Genomic DNA, 18,949 nt, shown 5'->3' on the forward strand with positions numbered 1-18,949 from the left:
TTACAGGGAATATATTGTTCCTATCATTTTATCCACGTGTTCGCGGATGTTTTTTAATGAAGCTTCATATACTAAAATTTCATTCTAGATATAATTCAGCTAGATACATATTGAAATGAAGCAGTATGCTCTAACACTACATTATTTTATACTTGTTTCGCCACGAAGAATGAAGACGGGACTGCACCTGTAAAAAGTCTTTCGCCTCCGTTGACATTCTGCCCTCGGGTTGACAATATCAATGTAACACACGCTGTCATATGATATTTATATACTATCACATAACTTAATTAATATCACATTCATCCTTATTAATATCACATTCATTTTTAGAAAAATACCCCTAATAAAATAGACAATTGCCTTTAAGTATCCAAGATTACTGTAAAAATTTACAAGGTCACAACATTACAGCTGTAAATAGTTTGAGGACACGTTATCTTCAGTTGTTACTTTGAATGCGACAAGTTCAGTCTAGTAAAAGTAGACCGTTCTCAAAAGGACTCCAGATGTGAGAAATTATTTGTGTAAACAAGTTATAAATGATAAAACTAAAAGGTAAAGAAACGCAAACATTAAAAAACGACAAAAAAGATATCCCACTTGTACACGACTTGAGTCATAATTTGCATAAACTGTATCGGATTGTATACAGTATCGAAAACAAAACGTATCCAGAATTTGTACGTCATGTCTGACCTAAAGGTTAAGTGGATCCATTGTTTTATCATATTTTATTACATTAAATTCTTCCTATTTTGTACAATAATAAATCGCTACGTTCACTGAAAAAAAGCAACATAAATTATCCCGTATCAACAAGATAAGTATTAACATAATGATAACGCAGAATTTGTATCCTTACGCGTGCAAAAAGTACCCTTTTTACTGCAAACCATAAAATGTCTTAAGCCTCGTCTACATTGTTCAATAAAAACTTGCACAAGACATAAATCATGGCAATTAACTTGTATAGTGTAGACAGTATACTGTGCCCTATTAGTGTCTTTTTGAGTTGCAGCTTCCAGATAATTTTCGGCTACAAGATCTTGTAGCGTTTAGAACTCTTCCTATTTTTCTTGCAAGGTTGTACTGTCAAATGCTCTGATAAAGGGTTTTTGGTGAGGATCACCTGCCCAGTATGGTATTTTGTTTATATTTTTTTATTAAATGTGTTTTTAGACCTAATCAACCACTATTTTTGCAGGGCTTTTTAAAAATATAGGCCTATATATCAATGCGGACAGCTAAATAATTGATGTTTTAATTGAATGATATGCTCAAAAGCTATGCTTATATAATTCACTGTCTTGTTCTTCAGTTGGCTATATATCACTGTAATAGAGTTTTTTCTCAATTAATATTTTCGCTAATGATTCATTATGTAAATGTCCAAATATTTCTTACTTATAAACAAAATTACTTGTATCAATGAGTTCGGCCATTTTCTTTATTTACCTGCTATGTTTTCCCTCCATTTATATTGATGTGTCTTCCAAGTTCAAGAAATATTGCAGAGTACTAATTGCTTGTACAAGAGATAAATCAAGACTTTCTTGCAGTATGTAGACGGGGCTTAACACACGGTTACAATTTATGGGCATAGCAATTCATCTCAATAAATTAATTACACACCACAAGTGAAATAGTCTTATTTTCTCCCTCACTTCGTTCGTCCGAAAATAAATTATTTCTTTCCTTTACTATATAACTAATACCAAACAAACAATTTAACACAAAATAGGTTTAAAAGATGGTTGTTTACTACTGTTCATATAACAAATCAGTAACACAATACAACAATGGAACACCTTCAAAATATATATAATAGTAGTCAGAAATACCATAATATACTAAATATGCATGTACTTAAGCAATCAATATGTCAAAGGAAACATAACATAAACCGGACTATGTATGAACATATGCAACAAGGCAGAATACAGAATGGACAGTTCATATGTAATACGACAAATACTTGTCACATTATCTTAATCTTTACGTATTTTGTTTTTAATTTCATCTAAAAACTACCCAGGAAGACAGGTTAATCGTATGCTGCGAGCCGGCTGCCCCAACCCTAACTCTTTTCTAATTTTTATAATATTTTTATATATGAGGGGGGAGGTAGGGAGAATCCGAGGCTCTGACCAGCGAAAAGGTTCTCTCCACCCCCTGCTTTCCGAGTATTTACTAACATTCTTGCATAAAAACTACTTTTTTCACTGGATCTGCCCATGTATTAACGGGAGAAAAATCGTGTGCAAACAAGGCAATTACCTTCGGTCTCGGTCACAAACAATCCCGCGGGCTTCTGCAGACGTTAATACACAAAAACAAAAACGTGTATTATTCCTACATCAATGTTTCTACAAGATAAATTAAATGTGCCAAACAGAACAAAAACAATATGAAAAAACTGGGTAATGTCCGTGAACTGTCATCCAATTATAAATCGATGAATTTCTTACAGAAATATTTCAGTTAATATGATTTTTACAGAATCATAATTGACATTAAGACCATCTCCTCATATTTCTGCAAATACTATGCCAGGATTTGGCGAACCTGCGTGTTATCGCTTTGTGTAGTAAACCTCAATGAACTATAGCCCGCGCTAACTCATGAGAACTTCGTGCTTAAAAACTAAAAAACAAGAAAGAACCATAAAGTACCAAAAAGAAAAAGATAATAACTGCATCTCAAATTTATTTGCTCAAATCTTTTAATGCGTTATATAATTGTTTTTATTATATTTTGAAAATATGTAAATAGAGTCGTTTTGTTTAATGTAAAGTCGATTCGCCATATAACTGTTTAGTTTACACTAGTTTATTTTATGTCGATTGTGAAGCAAGTTCTACTACTTATATTACTCACTCTCGACACCTCCTTCCTGGTGGGATCCATCACCACTGGAGTATGAGAGAAGGGAAGCCTGTTTCCCTTTTAATGCTGAGCGTCAATCAAGGGAGCTACTGCTACCGTTTTCCACGTCTTTGGTATGATGCGGCCGGGGATCGAACACATGCACGATCTTCCACACTCGAAGCGGACGCTCTACCACTAGGCTATCGAGGTAGCTGTGTCAAAAGTGGTTAGAAACAGAAACAGTGTTCTTTTTTTTTATCAAAGTTTCATTTAACAACTCTGCGGTATCCTATATTAATTACTTTAAGAACTGAATTGTACTATTTATTATACTTTTTGTTGCAAAATGTTTTTGTTCATAAATAAATAATTAAGGAACAAATTATCATTTTACCATGTTTAAAATAAGAAAATTGTGTTCTAATTTTGAACTTCAGTTTGGTGCATGTCAACAATTTTAAACATTTTACATATATATAGAAATAAAAGTATTTAAATCTTTTCAATTTTATTCAGATTAAATTTAAATAATAATCTAGTGATTTGAGATGTACTGTGAAATGCGAAGGTTTTTATTTTGAATTCTGAATATTGTCAAGAACATTTGACATGTGAAAAGAAAACATGAAAATCAGTGCACATTATTTAAACATGTTATTAAACTTGAGGCCTCAATACCTGTAGATTGTAGTACGAATGTAATAACCTTTTAAAAGCTTATTGTCAATGGGGTCAAAGAACGTTGTGCTATTTAATTGACCTGTCAAAACATGGTCCCGGCTTTCATGTTAATCTTATATAGGCTCGAACAGAATATAATAAAAGCCGGGTCCATTTTTTGACAGGTCAAATAAATTGGACAATACGTTGTACAAAGGTCAAATCGATTTTGCACACAGCTCTTAGCTTTTTCCCGCCGTGTGCAAAATATCAGCAAGCGAGACGTGTATAATTTCATTCATCACGAGGACATCGTCAAATTCGTTTGGTAAAACTTGGCGCTAAACTGAACAAGAGAAAAAATGGGCGATCCATGCAATTGTGCCGAAAGTAAGTCTTGTAATATTTGATAGATACATTCCATGCTTTGTATAGATATATATTAATTATTGATTATTGTGTCGCAAGTGTTATGTTTTTTATTATAGCTAATATATATATATATATATATATATATATATATATATATATATATATATATATATATATATATATATATATGCGTAATAAGTGTATATTTTTATATAACTACGTAATTTTATTCTTTTGATGAGAGTACGATATTTAAACTTTATTGAAACTGGACGCTTCTAAATTTTCTAAAATGTAAATATTCATAAACGGCATGTAGTATAGTGTACACGTATTTGTTGTTTTTTTTTGAAAGTCAAAAATTAGAAAGAAAAGCGATATAATTTTAGTTATTAAATTTGTTCAACACTTAAGTTTTAATGTTTTATTAATGTTGACTATACATGCTATGTTACCAACATCTGTTGACATGCCCGCCCGCTTAGCTCAGTAGGCGGGCGGGGCGTATGTTCTCCGTGACTATTTGATAAACGACATTGTGTCTGAAATCATTAGTCCTCCACCTCTGATTCATGTGGGGAGGTTGGCAGTTACTTGCGGAGAACAGGTTTGTACTGGTACAGAATCCAGGAATACTGGTTATGTTAACTGCCCACCGTTACATGACTGAAATACTGTTGAAAAACGGCGTTAAACCCAAAACAAACAAAACAAACAAATTAGCTCAGTAGGTAGAGCGTCGGTCTACGGATCGCGGGGTCGCGAGTTCGATCCTCGGGCAGGGCGTGTGTTATTCCACCTCTGATTCCTATGGGGAAGTTGGCAGTTACTTGCGGAGAACAGGTTTGTACTGGTACAGAATCCAGGAACACTGGTTAGGTTAACTGCCCGCCGTTACATAACTGAAATACTGTTGAAAAACGGCGTTAAACCCAAAACAAATAAACAAAATCTGTTGACATGATTAAATGATGATATGTCAGATTATTTTAATACCTACTTTGAGGCTGAACAAAGAAACATAATTATATTTAATTATAAAAATATGTGCGAAGATTTATCGGGTTTAATTAAAACTTTTGAAGATTTCAAACACGGTATGTGTATTATGAAAGAATAATTACATATACACAATCGATCGGTAAACTAGGCTCACATGCTTATTAGGAAACCAGGCAACACTATCGAGATTATAAACAAGTCGAAAGATTTCCTGCGGCCAGAAGTTATACAGACCAGAAATAGAAATTGTTACCGATGTTTGTGTGACCACAGTCTAAAAGTAACTTATGGATAAATAGCGAGCTTGGTTTTTTTGTGTTTTTTTTTTTCATACCATTACGCTTTAATGTAGAAAATATTACTCCATTCTACATGTTTTACAAGTAGATCTATGAAATATGTATTTCCAAAGAAGTATGAAATACACAGAATCGCAACAGGAGATAATCTATTTTTAATCTAATCTAAATTTATTTTTATAGCTCTTTGGTATTTCTTAATTCTGAAAGTCATTGTTTTTAGCAAAAATAACTATATTTTCCTTTCATGTATAACACAGCTTTTAGCTCAACTGGTCACATTCCTTGAATATTGAAACACTTTACTAGAGTTATCACAAATGTGATTCATGCCTTAAAAAATTCACTATTTGACATATAGAGCAAAACAACACAGAACCATAATCCAGGATATTAAAGAGCATTTAAAAAGTCTCTTATGCACAATTAAGTATCAATATTGATCATTGCTGAAAGTTTGAATAAATTATATGAAATAATGAATGAGGAATACAGATCAGAAGCATTTCTCTATATATCATATAGCTTGACAGCTATATTGCGAAAACGGCGTTCCATAAATGCGAAAAACCAATCACATATCGTTAAAAAATCACGTGATATCACCCATTCCCCATGTGCTACACTACTTGTTGCATTCCAATATGCCTGCGTTCAGGCCGCAGGTAATAAGATAATGAATGTATTTTCGTTATATTTATGTAAATATGACAAGATTCTGTTTTACTTCATTAATTTTATCATGACGTTCATCCATTAAACATGAATCATGAGTCGCCGAAAGGGATTGATCGACCGTGTAGTGATAATTCATATTTACTGGTATATCTTCTGTAAAACCAGTTTACCTGGAAGCGATGCTGCGCATATTTCACATATTCTTGCATACCAGACGGGGATTTCCGGTATTTTACCGGTGCTGGAAAAATCCACCTTACATCCCGGGGTGTAAGATGACTCTCGTGCTTTAAATGACGCATTACGAACTACATATATGTAGAGGATTTATGTAGTAATTTGTATTTTATTTAAAAAACGGAATAAAAATTCAGTACCTTGACAGTTCCTATTGGTTCCTGATATTATAATTCTCGATTCAAATCACGTTATTTTATCAAAATCCATAACGTTACGGTGCAGCTGATAAAACTAAACCGGAACTAAACATTGTTATTTGTTTTGAAACGTTATGAAGTCTTTCCTGTTTACGGACGTTGGTTTCCAGCGCTTTGTTTAAATACACTGCTATAAAAAATAGTTCTAAACAGAAAGCCGTTTGATTTTATCTTTATTATTATTTCTTGAAATCGGTATGCAAGAAAAAGATTCTTTCAGCTCTCGGGTAACTGTTTAGGCGGTAACTCGGCAGGGAGCCTCGTTACCACCTAAACAGTTACTCTCGAGGCCGGATATTCCCATCTGCACCTACAACCAGTGAAAGAATCTTATATTATTAAACAATTTCGTTGTCAACACAATTCATTGTAAGATGATTTTTGACTATCCTTTGGCTAATTTATTTCTCGCATTTTTAGCTCGACTATTCAAAGAATAGTCTATCTATTCTACTCACCCTGGCGTCGGCGTCGGCGTCGGCGTCACACCTTGGTTAAGTTTTTGCATGCAAGTACATACAGCTATCATTTTAAGGCATATAGCTTTAAAACTTATTTATTCTTTTTCTAGGTCAATTACCAACCTCACTGGGTCAAGTTCCATAACTTTAACATATATTTTGAGCAAATTATGCCCCCTTTTGGACTTAGAAAATTCTGGTTAAAGTTTTACATGCAAGTTACTGTCTCAAAAACTAATGCAGATATTGAATTGAAACTTCACATGTGTCTTCGGGGTTATAAAACTAGTTGATAGCACCAAGTCCCATAACTCTGACCTTCATTTTGGCCAAATTATGCCCCCTTTTGGACTTAGAAAATTCTGGTTAAAGTTTTGCATGCAAGTACATACAGCTATTACTAAAAGGCATATAGATTTGAAACTTATTTTTTCTTTTTCTAGATCAATTACCTACCTCACTGGGTCAAGTCCCACAACTCTGACATGTATTTTGGGCAAATTATACCCCCTTTTGGACTTAGAAAATCCTGGTTAAAGTTTTACATGCAAGTAACTATCTCCAAAACTACTACAGATATTAAATTGAAACTTCACATGTGTCTTCGGGGTTATAAAACTAGTTGATAGCACCAAGTCCCATAACTCTGACCTTCATTTTGGCCAAATTATGCCCCCTTTCTGGACTTAGAAAATTCTGGTTAAAGTTTTACATGCAAGTTACTATCCCCAAAACTAATGCAGATATTGAACTGAAACTTAACATGTTTCTTCGGGGTTATAAAACTAGTTGATAACATCAAGTCCCATAACTCTGATATGTATTTTGGTTAAATTATGTCCCCTTTCGAACTTAAAACTCTTTTGATATTTAACATTTTGGGTAATAATTTTCTGCTTCTGTGACAATATTTCGAATAGTCGAGCTTGGCTGTCTTACGGACAGCTCTTGTTTATGGTGCGAGTTGAAGGTTTGACAGCTTTTGACAAACTAATTTAGTGATGTAATAAAATTATGGTTAACAGCAAAATTGTATGTTCATTGACTTTTACCATACCGAAGAATATTTCTCCGGCCACTAATCGATAGCGGTCAGATTTTCTATATAGAAATAAGAAGGGCATGTACACATTTTACTTACTAACAAAATTACTAAAAATAAGAAACCTTAGGTGCAAAAATATTACCAAAGTTCAACATTTGATTCATCACAAAGTTTTTTTTTTTTAAATTAAATTTTATCTTTATTTTTGATTCGTTCTTCGCATGAAGTTTGATGCCATCATTTCGTCATTTTTTCCCTTCTTTTTTTCCGTATAAAATGTGCAAAAATCTCATACATGCGTTTCTTCAAAGCATTTTTTTGTATAAATCCATTGATATGAAAGCTTAAGTGCAAGAACTTACCTTCTCTCATTGAATTTATGTTTTGAAAGATATTTATTTCATTTTTGTGAAATAAAAATTTGATTCGGTCTCAGACGGTTTATTTTCACTAATTTCGAAGAAAAACTAACTTCAGCGCGAAGTTGTTGTTGTAGCGTCATAAGCAGACGATATTATAGTATGCCGCGTGAACATGCGGTATTGTGATCAAAACGTTAAAGTAATGATTTAATCATTTAATGTAATTTTACTTCGCGAGTAATTCATTTTGTGTTAATATCACAAATTAACAATATAAGAAATGCAATTAAATATTGCAATTAATATTTCGGTTCTAAAAAGAAAGAGACGCGCATTCTTTGTTGTCAAAGAGTATATTTTATTTATAGCTCTTGTTGTTGTCTCACCTTATTTCATATACATTTAAATATCAGTGTCAATTATGTCAATTAAACATTAAAAGATAATAGCTTCCTAAAACTTGATCTAAAATGCAATCTGTCGTAAAAAATAAATACAGATTTTTGTATATTTACTAATATTTTTGAATAATTAAGTCGCTAAAAATGTCGTCGTGATGAACTTACTTTCATAATTTATTGTACATGTTAAATTCAAGATGATTTTACATAAAACTAATTTCTATACTGTAATCCTATTGTATATGCATCACGCATAAATCCTTTTTATTGGACCTGTAATAAAACTTGCCAGTTACCTCTAAATAAGGAACATTAAAACAACACAGACGTTTATAACACTGATAAGGCTATAATTGCGTTTTGAATTACGGGTATTTTTTTTTTGTATTTACAAGGTATAATTATCATGCGATTTTAATCTTTCGCATATTTTTTATTTTGCAAGCAGTTTTCATATATATTGGTGGAATATGTGTACTTATATTAAAATGAATAATGTCTGCTTGAATACGGCAAAATACCTGTACCACGCTGATTGCCACTATCTTTTTTTTTTAATTTTACAAACTTCCTATTTTGCCAATATTTTAAGAATTACTGAATTGATATACGTGTGATGTTCAACCATTTCAGAATAAAATAATTCAAAACCTACACCTGTGTAATTATAAATTGTAAACAGCTGTTTTAAAGGGAAAAAAAAAAAAAAAAAATAATAACTTACGTACGTTTGTATTTTTGTGACATAAGAATGGACGTGGTAGTGGCAGCAGGTATAATTCATATCAATCAGACAATTTTAAAATATATTAGTCAAGTTTATTTGTATTTTGTGACTTCCCTATTGGATATTTGTCTTTGTGTTTTTTTCTTGTTTTTTTGACAAGAATGTGTTATGGCCGTAAAAGTTATAAAATCGTATAAAACATGGTTCGATCTTTTCTTTTTTGTGTGGGGTGGGGGGTGGGGGGGGGGGGGGGGGGGTACTAGGTCTTTTACACATATTATACTTAAAGACAGCGTTATTTAAAACAATGTAAAATCAGATCATATTTCTTTAATATATATGTCAGATTTTATTTTTCAACGACAGCGTATTTTATAGATGGGAGACGCCGTAAAAATATCAATGCTAGTGCTATATAAATATAAAAGGAAGTGTCTATGGGTACGAACCTCCTTTTTTCTAGAGATTAAGGGTCATTTACATTTCAAATTTGGTTGAAAATGAAAAAATAAATAAATAAATAAATAAATAAAATAATTAAAATACTTCATCGATATTTACCTTTAACTTGAATCTAAATGGTTTACAGATAGCAATGATCACCCGATTTGTTACATTGTTTTTCGAAAACATGTTAAAATATACATTCTTCTTATATAAGAATATGTATGAAAATAATTTTATGGGAATATATGGTTTTTATTGCTGATAGATATGTTATATTGATATAAAAATTAATTTAATTATTATAAAATAACATGTTAAAAATGCTATGGTTCAGAAAATTACATATTAAACATTCTTTAGATAAAATGACTTGTTTTATTTCTAATGAAAAATCCCTTTTCCATAGTTTGTAACTCCAGTGACATTTCAATTAAGCTTGTTTAATTATCTTATGAAAAACCTCTTTTATTACACTTGATATTGAAATAAACATCCAGGTGACAATACCCGGAGGCAGTAGATATAGACATCGCAATACCGGTCACCTGTTACCAATACCAAATAGCTGTTGTCTCCCCTGATAACGATTTATAGGTTACACTCTACCAATTCAAGTCCTTATTTATTTCATATTAATAACAAAACATTCAGACCTCATTTTCAGCACTTTAGAGCATTTCAATGATATGAAAACCATATATGGTCATTTAGTATAACATGTCTTCTTATCAAAAATAGAAAAATATTGACATGTTATGTTGAATATAAGAAAAATAATCTGTTCTGAGAAACATCACCCTCTAAAAATGCCCCCATGAAAACAGCCGTTTAGCAGTTACGCGTAGGTAGACATTTTTCGCAAAGAATAAAACTTATTCCAAGAAATTTACAATGAAAATGGTCTAGATCTATTCTCAATACTATAAGCAATAAACATAAGACAAAAATTTAACTGTCACCTCCTCATGTCACTCATTATACCAGATTTCATCCATAGCATGGAACTACATTTTGGACTACTTCACATGTAACACTGAGTAGTCACTTCCGGTTTGGTGTAATCCGTCCACTGCAATATCGGTCATGAGGTCAATTCTTCCTCATGTACATGCAATAGTGTATTTTAGCTAACATAGGTACCAACCAAAATTAAACTGTACGGTTTAAACAATTAACAAAATGTTTGAACTTACCAATTATCTTACAATAAAAGAATACGGCTAAGTTACTTAAATGCAAACATCCTAGTAGGCTGTAATTCCAAAGGTGTAAGTCACACAAAAATGTTATGTAAAATAGGATTATAGCTGTGCATTTGATCTTCCTTGTATAATTTCAACTTTACCAAAATTGATATTAATAATTTATTTTTTCATATTGTATACGTTTCCAACTGTTTTGAAAATAATTGAAATTAATTCCGACGTTCACCGTCATGTGTATTTAGCAGTCGGTTGCTTCTCAGAACTTGAATCGAAATATTCTGTACAAGTACTTGGGTTTTATGGTAGTACAGATAAATTCTGCATACAGTTTTTGTTTTATATATTATAATTATATATATATATTATTTAAGTGTTTACATTTTCTACATTGTATCATTTATAATGTTACAGCGGGAAGCTGCAGGTGTGGTTCCAATTGCAAGTGTGGTGCTGACTGCAAGTGTTCCGGATGTAAAGTTGTTTGCAAATGCGGGGGTATGTATATCATATAACCACATTTTTTAAGAGTTAAGACTGAAACGAAAAAGAATACTTCCTGGGTTGTCTTCCTTTTTATATACATTTTTATATACAGTAAAATACACGAATATGACGATGTAACGCCTGTCTACTAGGCTACAATATTTGGTCTGCTATTTTACTTTCCTTCTGATGTACATGAATTAGTAATCTAAACATAACGTATAATATAAGACAGAGACGTGCTTAAATGTATTTAAACAATCCGAGTGGTGATTGCACATTACGTGGGAATTCCCACGGGCGTTGCCCTCGTGAAATTATTGATCGGGAAATATTACCTTGTCGTCGTGTTTAAATTTATTAAAATGTATTTCTACTTTATATTTTTCTTAAACTGGACAAGCTATAATACGGATTATCAATTCACGTGAACTATGTCATTTTTAGATAAATATAACATTGTTATACATGATAGATAAATATATAACGCTATTGTACGATTATTATATAGAATTAGTTGATATCAGTTTAGTTTTAATCTATAATTTCAATTTTTAGATTCGTGCGTATGCGGGAAAGGATGCACGGGACCAAGCACGTGCCACTGTGATAGTGGCTGTTCGTGTAAGTGATGGGAAGAAGTCACGCGGTTTGAGCGGTTCGTGCGAGCACATGCCATGAAATCACGTTGCCACTTGCCAAGATACTCCATGCACCGCTGTAAATCATCAGATCAGAGATGGCGGTTTCACAACTTTTATCAAAAGACTGTTGAAAGAGACACTTGTCTCATTTCATTTCTTAAAACCGCGTGACATTCGTTGAAATAATTTGACAGAGTACAAATAAAATGAATTTAATAATATTGTGTTCAGTTTTGTGTATACACATAGTCTTGTGCTAGTCATATGCTGCATCTTCTGATACTTACCCTGCTAAATTTCTAAATTAAACTTGTCCATCTTTCAATTTGAACAGTATCATTAACTGTTAAAAGGGATGCTAATCAAAAAAGTTACTGACTGAATGGCGAACAGTGCAGACCATGATCAGAATGCACAAATGTGCAGTCTGATCACGATCTGCACTGGTCGCACAGGCAGAATCAATCGTGCCCAGCTTGATAAGGGTCAATCCCTGTATACAGGTGTGTTTCAATGATCCATTTTAAATACCAATACCATGCCTTTGCGTTTGTGTCATTTTAGACAATGATGCACTGTTTAAACTAGAGAGTGTCATCACAAGATATCAAGAGAGTGACAAAGCCATTTTCTAGGGTTGCCACTTACTTTGAAAAGACAGGGAAAAATATTTTTTTCAAGGTAAGTGAATTGACAGGGAAATCTTGATAATGGTCATTGAAAAAAATATAATTTTAGAAACGTCAGGGAAAAATGATATTTTATAAAAGGGTGGATTGGATGACTGTAGAGGAGGAGGCCAAAAATATGGTGGTATTGGCCAGTGAAAAGTATGGTTTAGTCAGGGGAAAGTCGGGGAATTTTTTTCTCAGCTAAGTGACAACCCTGTTTGCAATAGATGCACCGTACACAAAGACACACGTAAAAAGTACTGCAGTAAGGCCCTCTTCTAGTATATTGCACGTGTACAGGTCTCTGAGCAAAATGTACTGCAATAAGGCCCTCCCAAGTTTATTGCACGTGAACTGGTCTTGCGCAAAAAGTACTGCAGTAAGGCCCTCTGCATTTTTATTGCACGGGTACTGGAAATTGTTAACTATATAATATAATGAGTATACATGTGTATTTCTTTGTTATAGTGCAAGATCGAAATATTTTTTTTACCGAGTGAGCACCAGATGCATTTTTTTCTACGCGATAATTGGTGTTCACGAGTGACGAATTATAATGTTTTGCATGTAAAACAATTTTATTATTTTATATCTATCAATGGCTTTAAACTTTGTACATTGACATACAGTGAAAATAAAACTTGATTTTTTTTCTGTGTAATTACCAGATACCTTTCAGCCTAACAATACACTGAAAACATTTAAGGTTGAAAAACATATCTATAACTTTGTTGCAACTAATATTTTCCTATTCCCAAATCATTTAGAAAACCTTACACTTGTTTACTCAAAATTCTTTCTAAAATTTAGCTCACCTGCATAAACGGTTTAAGATAAGCTAGAAGTTATATGTATATGTGGACATGGAAATAGGATGCGTTCTTTCGCCCGCCCGTCCATCCGTCACTAGGTGCCCGGTCCATAACTCTGCCATCCATGGTCGGATTTTGAAAAAACGTGGCATAAATATTCCCCATAATGAGACGACTTGTCATGCGCAAGGTCCAGGACCTTAGCTTCCAGGTCAAGGTGACACTTAGAGGTCAAAGGTTAACAGGGTCTGTTTCGTGTTAATGTCCATAGAATTAATTGGCAAAAAGTGTTCCCAATAATGAGACGTTGTGCCATGCGCAAGACACAGACCCTTAGCTCCAAGTCGACGTCATAGAAGTGAAAGGATAACATAGTCTGTTTCTTGTCTGGTCAATAACTCTGCCATTCATCGAGGGGTTTTTTTTCAACCACTTAGCACAAATGTTCGCTATAATAAGTTTGTGTCTTGCACAAGACCCGGACCCCTAGCTCCAGTGTCAAGGTCACACTTAGAAGGCAAAGTTGAACATGGTCTGTTTCTTGTCCGGTCTATAACTGTCGTTTATCAAGGGATTTTAAAATTACTTTGCACAAATGTTCCCCATAATGAGTTGATGTATTGTATCAAGACCTAGACTCCTAGCTCCAAGGTCAGTCACCTTTAGAGAACATGTTTGGTTCTTTGTAACTTTTTTATACGTTGGTGTATATTTAACATTTACCCTGCTAAATTTCTAAAATCGATCGGTCAATCTTTAAATTTCTCAACATCTACTTCACCTAGGACCTTGAAACTTAAGGTATGTTGGTCTTCATGTGTACATGACCCCTGTTGATTTCGGAGTCGCTGGGTTAAAGGTCAAGGCCACAGGGACCTGAACATTGAAAGTGGTTTCCGCTCAATATCTGGACAAGTATTTCACTAAAGACCTTGAAACTTCATACGTATGTTGGTCATGATGTGTACATGACCCTTACTGATTTCGGGGTCAAAGGTCAAGGTTATAGGTATATAAACATTCAAAATGGTGTTTTTCTTACTTTGATTTTGTTACACCAATGTATTTCTTTAATTTCATTTTCTACCTGTCCATTTCTTTTTCCCCCTTTTTCCTTCAATAGTGCTTATTAGTTTGGGGGTTATTTATTGTATGCCTTTATTAGAACTTTAACTCATTATCACCTAATTCGGACAACCCGGCCAAAACACTGTCAGGCGTTAGCTGCTTGTTTTATACTTATTAACTAAAAGGTAAACATATCCCTCTTGTATATGACTTGAGTCATAATATCCATAAACATATATATGTATACAGTATCATTACGGTGAAATAAAAGTACCCAGATTTTGTACGTCATGTCTAGCCCCAAAGCTTAAGTGGGTCCTTCGTTTTATCATATTTTATTAGATTAAATTCTTCCTATTTTGTGCAATGATAAATCACCATGTTCACTGAAAAAAAAAACAACATAAATTATCCCGTATCAGAGTGATAAGTATTTACATAATGATAATGTAGAAATTGTTTCCTTATACGTGCAAAATATACAGTTTTACTGCAAACCCGAAAATGTCTATCTTATTTTGATATGTTACAATTAATGGGCATAGCAATTGACGAAAAAATTAGCATCTCAATAAATTACAAATAATTAATAACACATCACAAGTGAAAAAGTCATTATTCCATCTCAAGTTGGAACAAAACGCTTTTTTGGAACTTTATTCTCTCAAATCTTTTAAGGCGTATATAGGTATTTTCAATGGACCGTATATAACAGGGAATGACAGCAGCCATAAGCCAGACGCAAAATCATCAGCCATTATTAAGAGAAAACAATAAAATTACAAAATGTATTATCATTTCGTTGGCACATGAGTTAGCGTCCGACCATATACGTCTGTCATACCCGCTGCAACTTATTTATCAGTATAAATGAAAACTAGGAAAAGGCCGCGACTTGATTTAAAGATTTCCTATGGCAATTGACAAGGCGAGATAATGTTTAAAATGCACATACTATACAAACAGCTAAACATGTATATTGAAAATAACCTAATTTCATTTGCCCCTGCGAAAACTGCAAAGGAACAAACAAAATACATTAAACAAAATCCAGTGAAAGAACAATTATCACCAGCGATGGCTGCAAAGGGAAAAATTACTAACTATACACATAAGTTATTAGAGAGTACAAAAGTACCTTACTGATACCATAAAACAGTAAACACCAAATTAACATTCTGATAATAGAAAAGCAAACATACGACATCATGTACAATTGTTCAAATATGTACACATATTATACGAGATGCCGTCATATCAGTTAAGATGCATGCCGCAATCGAATCTGTATATTAAACAATACAGTTCAAGCCTCTACATGTTCTTAGGAAGAACAAATTCGATTGTATATTTCTCAAACGGAATACGAGCCGACCACAAAAAAAAAACTACCCAATTTTAACTAGGACAGAAGGAAACGTGTTTCCGTAGCCAATGTATAACACATTGAAATGCTCAGACAGACTAAACGGTGGGGAAACCAAGAATGCAACGTCATAAAAAAGCAGCGCAAATGAGCTGACCACACACAAATTTACGTCGATTAAGGTAAGAAAAGTCTTGTAACTTTTTTATTACTGCAGCTTTCGCCTCGGGATAAAGAGCACCGTACCCGGCCTGGAGTATACTATTCTGCGATAGTGTTCCATATTGTATGTATAGCTTGGTTTTTGCTCGAAAACGCGAACAGTTGGCAAAGAGGGTATGAGCTGTACCACACTTTTGTCTAAGAAAGTGAGTTTTGACCGTATTTTCGTGAAATGAGGACAGATTTGACGCTCATATAATATCAGTGACTAGCATAATAGTCAACCATTGTTTTATTTTGCAATTTACAAGGATATCTGACGATATTTTATGCAAAACAAACAACATTATTAAAATGAGAACGTCCACACTGACGACTTTGTTGGAGAACATCCACACTCCTAATTACCATAGTGCAGTTATGCTTCCTAAAAGCTGTTTCTTAGGCAGTCAAGCTACGTTGTTCAACAACAAATGTCGTCTATACATACAATCAGCAGTTCAAACCATTTACCGCGAGGCTGTAGACCAGTTAAAATAGATCTGCCAAATCATATAGCAATGGCTGAGCTCATGTTAGGCTAACATTAATCTTTGTGTATAGTGTGGCATAAGGACACTGTGTTCAAATTGATTGCATCTTAGGAAAAACATTATTTTAAGATAACAAGACAAATTCGCATAAAAATCCTGCACACAAAGTTTAAAAGCAAATAAAGGATTGGAATAATTATTGTATTGTTATTTTGTTTATAACTATATCCATCCCAAAGTGCATAAAACACGGATAGTTAGTACTTTAACTAAATATTATAACTGTAAGATATTTTAAATCTTATTTCAGCAAATGGAAGTTTCCTTCAAATATCAAATACAATCCAACCTTATACATAAAAGGGCATTATCACTTAAGGTGATTATGCACATTTGATAAACCGGCAGAAAGGCATACATTGTATTATCATTACGTAGACTAAAGCCTGGGTTCTGCATACGGAACCGAAATTTATTTATTGAATGGCAATCCCATGACAACAATATTATATTTCTAAAGATAAAACATGATATTAAAATTGTTCAAACATTAAATAGTTCTAAACAGTGTCTTTAAATCAGCTTGAAATGCGCTGATCTCTTAAAATAAAGGCAACGTCTATAGCCTAGTGGTAGAGCGTCCGCTTCGGGTGCGCGATGTCGTGGGTTCGATCCTTGGCCGCGTCATACCAAAGAGCAGAAAAAGCACATGACACTATCGATTTACATTTGCCAAAAGTTGCAAGTTTATTCTGTAATTCGGAGTTTAATCCAATTTAAAATCAGTGAAGAAAAAAAAAATGGATCCGAACTTGTAGAACTTCCATAAGCATCATACGGGAAAGATTTTCATGTGACGCCTTAAACTTTCATCAGTATTTATACACCTTTCCACACTCCTCACATCCTTGGTTTTCTCTCTCCGCTGTGACTGTCTAAGTGTTCCCGCAGAGCAGGTTTTCCGGCTGAAGCTTAGCCCCTAATATCGCACTTCAATCAAATGCTGATTTATTAAAATAAATTTCCCATAATTTGAAATGTACTGCAATGCTATTGGACAAAAAATAATTTCAAACACTAAATACTGTTAGGCCACACCAAATTAATTTCTTGGTCATCGGATTTTTTCCAAAAAATTTAGGAGCGAGCGAGCGAAATAAAAATAAAAATATTTGTTTTTGGATTTCACCTATTTTTGGAGCGGGCAAGGAGCGATTTAAAGAAAAAAAATAAAAAACCTTGTTACAAAAAGCAACAAGCACTGCAAAAACTTATCAAAATGGCTTGAAAAGACATAAAAGAACCGAAGATCTTTAAATGTTGATGGTTTAATTACAAACTGTTCCCAAAATACATTACAAACATTTAGACATTTAAACAAACTGGGGGAACAACAGGCGGATACAAGAAAATCTGGCAATTTGACCGTATTTCTAGTGTATATAACTAATGTGTTTGCTAAGTTTTATCCTAGGCAAGCCAGTACCCTGGCCACATAAAGGGTTTTGCCTTAGATTCTATGTCACTACATAAGAATAAGAAAGCTGTTACTCTCATGTAGTGTATAACAGAAATCATTATATATATGGAAAATTCTGCAATCACCTCACTAGTATATTAGGTATACTCATGTCCTATATATCATAGTGTCTGTCAACTTTCGATGCAATTTCACAAGATACCAGGAAATCCATCATCCACTGATTGCCAAATTCACTTGTAAATTCAATGACAAATTTTACACTTTCTGTTGTTCTTTGATTTAACATATAACTTTGGCAGATAAAGAAATAAAATCTGGAAAGTAGATCCCTCGGAAGCACCGAGAACAAAGCAAACAGTGAAAATTGCAACTCGGTTTTATTGAGTCTGTTCATGAGCAGTAATGGAATATGTAACACTGCCCAGGCCCACTAGCACCGGCATTTTATTACTTTTGATGATGCAAGTCTTAACAATAAATGCATTATCATCTTCAGTTTCTTTTTGATAAATAGATCTGATGGTACCCATTAAACAAATCTGAAAAAGGATCTTTAAACAGTTATGTAATATTCTTGTTTTTCAACTCTACTTGAAAAATAAAAAAGTAAGCCTTTTGTTTTCTTGGATTGTGAGTTTGTAAGCTCTTTAGGATTCCTTTGCCCTAATAAAGTTCCATGTGCGTACCCCTTCTCCGCATGAAAATTGTGTTCATTTTACATAGCTGATAGAAGCAATGTTCCAGTCCTTAAAATCAAAGT

At 33.3% G+C, this 18,949-nt stretch overlaps 1 protein-coding gene across 1 annotated transcript; it reads left to right on the forward strand.

The window, feature by feature from the left end:
* The first annotated feature begins 3,762 nt into the window (after window positions 1-3,762).
* Window positions 3,763-12,314, forward strand: LOC123524364 (metallothionein 10-II-like). The gene is made up of 3 exons (XM_045302511.2): window positions 3,763-3,921; window positions 11,379-11,462; window positions 12,009-12,314. Exons 1-3 carry the CDS (start codon window positions 3,894-3,896, stop codon window positions 12,080-12,082), a joined length of 186 nt encoding a protein of 61 aa, XP_045158446.2. The 5' UTR covers window positions 3,763-3,893; the 3' UTR covers window positions 12,083-12,314.
* The last annotated feature ends 6,635 nt before the right edge of the window (window positions 12,315-18,949 follow it).

Source organism: Mercenaria mercenaria, chromosome 3 (genome assembly GCF_021730395.1).
Source record: "Mercenaria mercenaria strain notata chromosome 3, MADL_Memer_1, whole genome shotgun sequence".
In the NCBI taxonomy this organism is placed as follows: domain Eukaryota; kingdom Metazoa; phylum Mollusca; class Bivalvia; order Venerida; family Veneridae; genus Mercenaria; species Mercenaria mercenaria.

Bases quoted from the DNA above. Each gene is read 5' to 3' on its own strand.
- LOC123524364 (XM_045302511.2), top strand. From the start codon at position 3,894: ATGGGCGATCCATGCAATTGTGCCGAAA. The intron at 3,922-11,378 runs GTAAGTCTTGTA...ATAATGTTACAG, and splicing joins TCCATGCAATTGTGCCGAAA to CGGGAAGCTGCAGGTGTGGT. The intron at 11,463-12,008 runs GTATGTATATCA...TTCAATTTTTAG, and splicing joins AGTTGTTTGCAAATGCGGGG to ATTCGTGCGTATGCGGGAAA.